This window comes from Solanum dulcamara, chromosome 12 (genome assembly GCF_947179165.1).
Source record: "Solanum dulcamara chromosome 12, daSolDulc1.2, whole genome shotgun sequence".
NCBI classification, from domain to species: domain Eukaryota; kingdom Viridiplantae; phylum Streptophyta; class Magnoliopsida; order Solanales; family Solanaceae; genus Solanum; species Solanum dulcamara.
The window spans coordinates 66518656-66529123 of record NC_077248.1 but is presented as its reverse complement, the minus strand read 5'-3'; the positions used below and the strand labels follow the sequence as shown (position 1 = coordinate 66529123).

The window sequence follows — 10468 nt, the reverse complement described above, 5'->3', positions numbered from 1 at the left end:
TTTGAGCCTTTCAGTGTAGCTACTCATGTCGGTGATTCTGTCTTAGTTGAGAGAGTCTATAGATATTGCACTATGTCAATTCATCACAGGGATACCTTAGCTAACTTAGTTGAGTTGGACATGGTTGATTTTGATGTGATCCTTGGCATGGATTGGCTTTATGTTTGTTATATCTCTATTGATTGTAGGACTCAGATTATTAAGTTCAAATTCCCGAACGAGGCTGTTATAGAGTGGAAGAGGAGTCGTGTCGTGCCTAAGGGTAAGTTTATTTCCTACCTTAGGTCCAGGAAGCTAATCACAAAAGGGTGTATTTATCACATTGTCCGAGTGACAGACGACAATATTGAGTCTCCATCCCTTGAGTCGATTTCGATTGTCAACGAGTTTCCTGACGTCTTTCCTGAAGATCTGCTTGGAGTCCCTCTTGAAAGGGAGATGAAATTTGGGATTGATGTTCTTCTTGATACCCAGCCTATCTCTATCCCTCCATCTCTATCCTTCCATATAGAATGGCTCCAGCTAAGTTGAAAGAGTTGAAGCAACAGTTGAAAGACTTGTTAGATAAGGGATTCATTATGTCACGACCTAGCCCCGTGACTAGTGTCCAAATTGGACCCTCGTATACACACCTATTATCTATATTCAATCGGCAATTAAGCATGATAAAGGATTTATATAGGTAGCACGTTGTCTCAAACTGTTACTTATATATATACTAAAATCACCTATTTCTTGGGGAATCTTAATTGTCAAAAATAAGATAACATAATATGTAAGCCGACATGGATTCCATTCTGAATGTAAACGTCCAAAAACATAAGTCATACTAGTACACCGGACAACATCTATATACAACCCACTCATATGTCTACAGACCTTTAAAAGAATTAACAATAGCATATGATGGGACAGGGCCCCGTCGTACCCCTAAATACACAAATATATACATTATAAGGATTAGTACCCAAAGTTTGGGCTCCGAGACAATGGAGCACTTCAAACTCGTTGAGTAGAATCCTAAGCTGGCGACTCTCCGAAATGAGTATCTGTACCTACAGGCATGAAATGCAGCCCCCCGAAGAAGGGGGTCAGTACGAAATATGTATCGAGTATATAAAGCATAAAATATCGTAAAGGAGATCACATCTGAAATAAAGATTCAGGAGTCAAGTATCATAATCAATAAATCACTGTACTTGTGTCTTATAAAATAAAGACATGCATATCATTATCATATATCGTATCTGGCCCGTTATGGGACTCGGTGTTACAATTATATCAATATATCGTCATATGTATATATATACCATACCCGGCCCTCTAGCAAGGGACTCGGTGAATAGAGTAGTGTACACCGATATCGTACCCGGCCCATTATGGGACTCGATGTCATAATCATATCGTCATATCCTTATAATATCATATTATCATATCACGTACCCGGCCCTCTAGTAAGGGACTCGGTGAATAATGTAGTGGAATCCATACATGATAACATACCCGGCCTATCGTAGGATTCGGTGAATAATACCATAACAATATGCACGAATAAGGTATCATTAGCAACCTTGTGAAATTTGATCATTATCGGAGACTTAATAGAATAAGCAAAATAGTCCATCATTTGAAACCCAAGACAATAGTCATTATGAATCACACCAATTATGGATTATACTAAAATATGAATTATACCACAACATGAGTTATACCAACTAGGATGACTGGAATCATACACATGAGTCAAGACATAACAATATAAATTTTGAAAATCAAGAACGGTAGCCATCCGAGTATATCTACGAATAAGAGTTTCTTTGGAATTTAAGCATACGTCATTCGTTCGTTCCATATGGATCATGCCAAAAGAAGAAAATGTTAACTTTACATACCTTTAGCGTTTATACGTATATGTTGTCCAATATTGTCTCAACCTATATTAAAACGTTAAGCACTATGATTAAGCTATGGACAAGAATAAAACGTAGTCTATCGTTAGTAGGTTATTTCTAAAAAAAATTGGACAGCACCTCCCCTATACCGCTCACTTTTACCACTTTCAAACCAGCCATATAATCATCAACCAACATCAACAATCCAAAATATTGACACAAAATAAGATTTATTATTCATGTTACCAAAGTAGTAAATTCGGAAACTCAAGTATCTCACGTTGTATCTAAATTTTGAAACTGAAAACGGCAAAACTGGACTTTATAACCTTCATGAAACATTTATATCTCTGTCTTAAGTTTCCAATGCAAAAGAAATCAACTCAAAATTCATTTTCTACAAAGAGATATCATCAAAATACGAACAGCTATACATGAAGGAATTTTCAATCCAGAATCTGGACAGAATTTGTCTTATGATTCATGCTCAATTTTCGACATAATAACAGCATATATAGACTAAGACATAAACATAAGAGTTGTAGGTACGTGTATTAGCTTTCCAAAACATGTTTAATATCTAAAATCGAAGGTCTACACAATGACATATTCTAGAATTACTACCAGCTACTCAATTCTAAAAACGGGTTTGAACATTCACAATCTTCATACACCTTTTTCCTCCAAATTCAAGAACAACAACTCATCAACAACATCAAAACAATATCAACCATTATTATACATCATCACTAAGATAATTCCATCTATTTAATCTACCTAAAACAACCCTTTAACCCATAACTCTCAACAAATCACCAAACTAGTTTATAACACTATTTTCTCCGTTCTAATCCGTTAAAACTCTAACTAAACTTGTTAACAATGAAAAGGAGACTTTAATATTACCTTAAATTTGCAGCACCACATAAAATCTTCTCCTTATTGGCTGATTTCTAGCTCAAATTGAAGCCAACGCGACGTACAACAATTTTCTCTTCATGAACTTCGGATTTCGGGACTTGAATTTTGGTCGGATTTGGGATTTCTCTCAAGAACTCCCTTTCTCTCTCTCTCTGGAAATTTCCAGAATTATGTTGGTCTAAAGTATGAAGGATAGTTACAAAAAATCAGATTTAATTTTGTGGGTATTGGGACTGACCCGAATTAGAATTGGGTTGGGCCGAATTCACTATTTAGTTTGGCCTGTCAGACTTAAAACGTCTATATCTTATTACTCCGATATCACATTTCGTCCCACGACCTATGGTTGGAAAGATATTTCAATTATCTACAACTTTCATGTTGAGAGTTTTCCAAAATTCTCAAATTATAAAGAGGTTATGGCCTCCCGAAGTTAGCTTACCCGAAACGTAACTTTAAGAAAAACATATTTGATGGCTTCTATTTTGATTTGGCTTAAGGGTCCTTCTTGAGATGTATTTTACTACACATAAATTATTCATATAACTTGGCATCTACAACAAATCATGTCATTTTAAAATTCAAAATTAAAAGTCCTTGAATTTATAATCGTTAGCTTACGAATAATCCAAAATGCAAAAATACGGAATATAACACATTAGGCCGAGTGTCTCGCTATGGGGTGCTCCATTCCTATTCGTGCGAAAGAAAGATAGGTCCCTTAGAATGTGTGTTGATTACAGGCAACTAAACAAGGTCACCATGAAGAACAAATACCCTCTCCCCAGAATAAATGATTTATTTAATCAACTTCAGGGTGCCACTTGTTTCTCAAAGATTGACCTAAGATTGGGCTACCATCAGTTGAAGGTGAGGGACTGTGATATCTCAAAAATAGCTTTTCGGACCCGTTATGGCCACTTTGATTTTTGGTCATGTCCTTTGGGTTGACAAATGCCCCCGCAGCTTTTATAGATCTCATGAACTGAGTATTTAAACCGTATCTTGATATGTTCGTGATTGTATTCATAAATGATATTTTGGTTTACTCAAAGAATGAGGAGGAACACGCCCATCATCTTAGAGTCGTCTTGCAGACTTTGAAAGACCAAGTATTGTATGCAAAGTTCTCTAAATGTAAATTTTGGCTTGCATCAATGGCTTTTCTAGGCCACATTGTATCTGGAGATGGTATTCAGGTTGATGCTCAGAAGATTGAAGTAATGAAAAATTAGCCCAGAACCACGTCCCCGACAGAGATAAAAAGCTTCTTGGGTTTGGCCGGCTATTATCGAAGGTGGATTCTTATCCATATCATCACCATTGACCAAGCTGACCTAAAAGAAGGCTAAGTTCCAATGGTCCGATACTTGTGAGGAGAGTTTCTAGAAATTGAAGACCAAGCTAACCACTGCTCCTGTTCTAACTTTGCTCGATGGAACAGAGGCTTTTGTGATCTATTGTGATGCATCTAGAGTTGGTTTGGGTTGTGTGTTGATGCAAAGGGGAAAAGTGATAGCTTATGCTTCAAGACAGCTTAAGATTCATGAGAGAAATTACCCAACTCATGACCTTGAGCTGGCAGCTGTGGTATTTTCTCTTAAAATTTGGAGCCACTATTTGTATGGAGTGCACGTTGATGTGTTCACTGATCATAGGAGTTTACAATACGTTTTCATCCAGAAGGAACTCAACCTGAGATAAAGGAGATGGCTCGAGCTACTCAAAGACTATAATATGAGCATTCTCTACCATCCAGGTAAAGCTAATGTTGTTGCTGATGCTCTTAGCAGGTTGTCCATGGGTAGTACTGCCCATATAGAGAAGGGAAGGAAAGAATTGGCTAAAGAGGTGCATAGATTAGCTCAATTGGGAGTTCGTCTTGAAGAGAATAACGAATGTGGAGTTAATGTTCAAGATGGGTCTGTGTCCTCACTCGTGGCAGAAGTAAAAGAGAAGCAAGACCAAGATCCTATCCTTCTCCAATTGAAGGAAGTTGTTCACAAACAAGAGGTGATGGTTTTTACCAAAGGGGGAGATGGTGTGTTGAGGTACCAAAATAGATTGTGTGTCCCAGATGTTGATGACGTTCGCGAAAGGATTATGGACGAAGCGCATAGTTCCAGATACTCTATTCATCCTGGTTCTACCAAGATATATCATGACTTAAGGGAAGTTTATTGGTGGAGTAGAATGAATAGAGATATCGCGGAATTTGTTTCCAAGTGCCCGAATTGCCAACAGGTTAAAGTTGAGCATCAAAGGCCATGTGGGTTAGCGCAAAACATAGAAATTCTGGAATGGAAGTGGGAGATGATCAATATGGACTTTATTACAGGTTTACTGAGGTCCCAAAAACAACATGATTCGATTTGGGTGATTGTGGATAGGATGACGAAATTAGCTCACTTCTTAGTAGTTAAGACCACTGACACTGTAGAAAATTATGCAAAATTATATATTTAGGAGATCGTCAGATTGCATGGAGTCCCCTTGTCTATCATCTCATATAGAGGAGCTCAATTCACTTCCCAATTTTGGAGATCCTTTCAGAAGGGACTGGGTTCAAAGGTGAATCTTAGTACGACCTTTCATCCCTAGACAGATAGCCAAGCGGAGCGCACCATCCAGACATTAGAGGATATGTTGAGGGCATGTGTACTTGACTTCAAAGGGAATTGGGATGATCACTTACCTCTCATAGAGTTTGCATATAATAATAGCTATCATGCAAGCATTCGAATTGCTTCTATTGAGCCGAGGGTCTTTCGGAAACAACTGTCCTATATTAGTAGGAGTCAGGTCTACGTACACTTTACCCTCCCCAGACCCCACAATGTGGGATTTCACTAGGTTGTTGTTGTTGTATGCAAGCATTCGAATGGCTTCCTATGAAGATTTGTATGGGAGGAGGTGTAGATCACCAATTGGGTGGTTTAAAGTTGGTGAATTTGAGTTGATTGGGCCCGATTTTGTTCACCAAGCAATAGAGAAGGTGAGAGTTATTCAAGTTAGGCTAAAGAAAGCCTAGAGCCGTAAAAAATCTTACACCGATGTGAGGACGAGAGACTTAGAGTTTAAGGTGGATGATTGAGTGTACTTGAAAGTGTCACCCATGAAGGGCATCATGAGGTTTGGAAGGAAGGGAAATCTTAGTCCTCGATACGTTGGTCCTTACCAGGTTGTGAGGAGGATTGGGAGTATCGCTTATGAGTTGGAGTTACCCTCAGAGCTAGCCGCTATTCATCTAGTATTTCACGTCTCGATATTGAAGAAGTGCTTGGGCGATCCCTTGTTAGTAGTCCCCATTGATAGTATTGGAGTTAAGGATAACTTGTCCTATGAAGAGGTTCTAGTCCAAATTCTTGATCTCCAAATTCGCAATTTGAGAAACAAAGAGATTGCCTCGGTCAAAGTCTTGTGGAGAAATCAATTTGTTGAGAAAGCCATATGAAAAGCTGAGGAAGATATGAAAACTTAATATTCGCATTTATTCGTGCCTATCGATGAGAATGTTGAAGGTAATGTCCACTTTCTTGATTTGAATTGGTATGTCCATTCTTGAGTTTGAATTATAATTTATTTTGAGCATTTGATTGGTTGAATGATTGAGTCGTGATTGTTATTTATACCTCGATTCCATCTTTGGTTTACTCATCATTTGAGGATGAATGATCCCAAGGGGGGATATTGTAACACCTCAAAATTTCTACGCTAAGATTTGGACCATTCTTCTTATGCATATAGGATTGAACTCGAAGGCTTCAAATTATATATATGAGTTAGGATCAATTCCTAAGTATTTAAAGTATATTAGATGTGATTTAGGGTCATGAGGGATCCCTAAAACCAAGCCAAGTCCAAAGAATTCCTCTTGGCTTAGTTTTCGAATGAGTCCGTATAAGAGTCAACTTCAAAATGACTATATCTTCTAAAATATAATGAATTGGGTGGCCCATAAACTATCAAATTAAAAGTCTTTGAGTGTTCTTTCCAACGCCACTAAGATTGCATTTTTCTGAGTCCAGAGTTAAAAGTTATGTTTGGTTGACTAGAGAGGTCCGTGACAAGCCCGCGTCGCAGACCTGAAGCGAACTTTGACAAATTATTTTTCCAGATTTCATTTTGTCGACCAGAAAGGTCCTCAACACATCCGCGTCGCGGACCTGAAGTGAACTTGTCCCGATTTCCAGATTTTGGAGGGGCATTTTGGGAAAATTTCCTAACACCTATATATACAACTTGGTCATGTTTTGGGATAATATTTTCAGTCTTTTGCCCCAACAAAGAACCTTAAACCCCATCCTCTTCTCTCTCAATTCATCCCCAACAAGAAATCTTCTAAAAAAAACTCAAGGATTCAAGTTCCCCATTGAAGACCTAACATCAAGGTTCCTTCAAAATCTACTTCCAAGGTATGTAAGGCTACTCAAAACATGGGTTGAGTCCACCTATGTGCCCTACACTTTCTTGAGGTTAAATGTTCATATGAATGGAGTTTCTTGATAGGCTTATGTCCAAATGAGTCTTGTCATCTATTAATTTGATTCTTGTTGTGTTGATATTGTTGAGTCAAGGAATTTCTAAAAAGAACCTTCATGTTAGTATGAGTTGATGAAGATGAGTTGTTAAACATGCTTTATTGACATTCTTAACTATGTGGATTATGACAAAAATGTTAACTCTCTTAAATATGTTGTTCATCTTAAATTGTTGGTTTAAAACCTTGGAGTTGTAATGAGTTCCAAAGATGTGTTGAATGAATAGAGGAATGATTGAATATGTTTGTATATTGCTATAAACGTACATTTAAATTTACTCTTGAAAGATATGATTGGATTGATTGGATAGTATGATTGGGAGATGTTTGATTGTGATAGAGTTGATGAGTTGACAAGGTTCTAAATGAGACTTATCGATATGATTTGATTGAGTTGATTGGATGAAGTTTTATGAGCATTGAGTCTTGGGAGGACTATCGAACACCAAATTGGGTAAGAGTATAGTCCATACTCAACCCAATAACTACGTCGCCAAACGTAGGAGGGGATTGAACCGTTAAAGTTGGATGCTTCTCCAAAATTATTATTCTGATATTATAGGACTTGGTTGGATTGGATCCATGATTGGTTGATTCATTCAAACTCTGGCAAAGTATGAACGGATGCAGAAACAATGTCGGTTTGTTGTACTGTCACTGGCTCATAAGTGATGGTTGTCGGATAAGAAAAACTCCCACATAGGTCTTGATAGTACTCTGAGTCGGATTGAGTTGAACTATATGTGATTTGGTGCCGTCTAAACTATATTCTTCTTAGACTGAGGATGTTTGATTGAGTTGTACTTCTTTCTGAGTTGAGATTCCCGAGTTGATTTGGTCTTTTCTGATATTGTTTTATTCGGCCATTTTACATACTCGTACATTCCATGTACTGACGTCATTTTGCATGCATCATTTCATCATGCAGAGACAGGTACTAGAGATCATTAACCGATGCACCGTTGAAGATCTACACACTCCCAGCTAGTTGTGAGTCCTCTTAGTTTCCGAAGGATGTTGAGTTTTCCTGTATAGTCTGTGTTATTTTCCTTAATTTTGACTATTGGTGGGCATGGGCTTGTCATTGGCACCTCCTAGATTGTTGATAGAGGCTTCATAGACCGGAGTGTAGAAATGTTGGATTGTTTTTTTGAGTAGTTCTTCCATAACTGTTGTTGATTCGATAGTTGTTTCGCCTTCGGCCCTAATTTATGAATAGTATTTCATTGATTAAGTCTTCCGCTGAGAGAATGTGATTGAATGAATGTGTGACTGGATCATGTAGTTCGCTTGGAGGCCAAAAATGGCTTTCGAGTGCCGGTCACGCCTAGGGTATCCTCCCGGGGCATGATAAAATATTTTTGGATTAATACGTCATTTAATCATGAATGGTTTGATGATGTATATCATGATTGGTTGGAGTATAGTATTAGTAAAGATGTAGTCTATTGTTTGTATTGTTATCTATTTAAAGACCATAATATTCATCAAGAAAGAGGTGAAGTATTTTCAAGTGTTGGGTTTAAGCGTTGGAATAAAAAGAGTAGTCTTGACAAACATATTGGTCTACCAAATAACATACATAATCAATCAAAAAAATGTCAAGATTTATTACGACAATGGCAGTCTATTCAATTTGCCTTTGAGAGGCAATCTAAACAACTCAAGTACGGATATTGGATTTGTTTAAGTGCTTCGGTTGATGTAGTAAGACTTCTCATAACTCAGGGATTTGCATTTCGAGGTCATGTTGAATCTAAATCATCACTTAGTAGGAGTAACTTTCTTGAAATTATCTCATGGTATGCAAAAAAATGTGATAAAATCTGTGATTATGTACTAGAACAAACTCCTCAAAATGATCAAATGATTTCTCCAATGATTCAAAAAAATATTGTGAGTGCATGTAAAATAGAGACCGTTAAAGCTATTATTGAGGGATTAAATGGTGATTACTTTGCCTTGCTAGTTGATGAATCCTTTGATGTGTCACGCAAGGAGCAAATGGCTATTGTATTTTGGTATATTGATAAAAAGGAATTTGTGATGGATCGACTTATTGACATTGTTTATGTTCAAGATACTAGTGCTTCATCTCAAAAGGAGGCAATTGTTAATTTACTTGCTCAACATTCTTTGAGTCCATCAAGTGTGCGTGGACAATGTTATTATGGGGCAAGCAATATGCAAGGTGAGATCAATGGCCTTAAAATGCTGATTAGGCAAGAAAGTAGATCGGCTCATTCCATCCATTGTTTTGCTCATCAACTTCAACTAACTCTTGTTGGGGTCTCTAAACAGTATGTTGAAGTGGGAAAACTTGTAGTATTAGTCTCAAATATTTTAAATGTATTGGAATGTTCTTTTAAACGTATGGATGAATTACGTGATTCTCAAAAAGAAACAATTAAAGAGGCATTATATATGGGTGAACTTACAACCGGTAGGGGCTTGAATCAACAACTTGGTCTTTCAAGAGCTTGTGACACTCGTTGGGGATCTCATTACAAATTCTTTAATAAGTTTTTTATTATGTTTGGCTCTATTCTTGATGTCCTTGAATCACTTGCTCTTGATGCACGAAATTTGGATGAAAGAGCTAAGGCAATGGGACATCTTGAAGCTTGCCGAACATACGAGGTTGTGTTCATGTTGCATTTGATGAGAAATGTCTTAGAAATTACAAATGAGCTTAATAAATGCTTACAAAAAAGGAGCAAGATATTGCAAATGCCATGCTACTTGTTGAAGTAGCAAAGAGAAGGTTGCAAGTTTTAAGGGATGATGAATGAGACTCGCTTATTGCTAAGGTATCTACGTTTTGTATCAAACATGATGTTTTGGTACCTAACTTTGAGGATACATATGTTAGCTTTTTAAGATCACGATGAAATCTTGCTAACTATACAATCTTACATCATTATCGTGTTGAAGTCTTTTGCAATATTATTGATTGGCAACTTCAAGAACTTAGTGATCGTTTTAATGAGGTGACTACCGATTTTCTCCATGGAATTGCTTGCTTAAATCCAATTAACTCATTTTCAAGTTTTGACATCAAAAAAGTAATGAGAATGGAGAATTTATATCTGGATCACTTTGATGAATCTAATAT

At 37.2% G+C, this 10468-nt stretch overlaps 1 protein-coding gene and 1 long non-coding RNA gene across 2 annotated transcripts; one reads left to right on the top strand and one right to left on the bottom strand.

Annotated features, from left to right (window-relative positions):
• Positions 1-932: 932 nt before the first annotated feature.
• Positions 933-2870, bottom strand: LOC129875499 (uncharacterized). Its single transcript, XR_008763204.1, has 3 exons — positions 2799-2870; positions 1893-1934; positions 933-1055 (listed from the first exon to the last, which is right to left on the bottom strand). It is a non-coding gene; the product is annotated as an uncharacterized LOC129875499 (long non-coding RNA).
• Positions 2871-9219: 6349 nt separating this feature from the next.
• Positions 9220-10107, top strand: LOC129875861 (uncharacterized). The gene has a single exon (XM_055951082.1). The coding sequence runs from the start codon at positions 9220-9222 to the stop codon at positions 10105-10107; it is 888 nt and encodes a 295-aa protein (XP_055807057.1).
• The last annotated feature ends 361 nt before the right edge of the window (positions 10108-10468 follow it).

Bases quoted from the DNA above. Each gene is read 5' to 3' on its own strand.
- LOC129875861 (XM_055951082.1), top strand. From the start codon at position 9,220: ATGATTTCTCCAATGATTCAAAAAAATATTGTGAGTGCATGTAAAATA.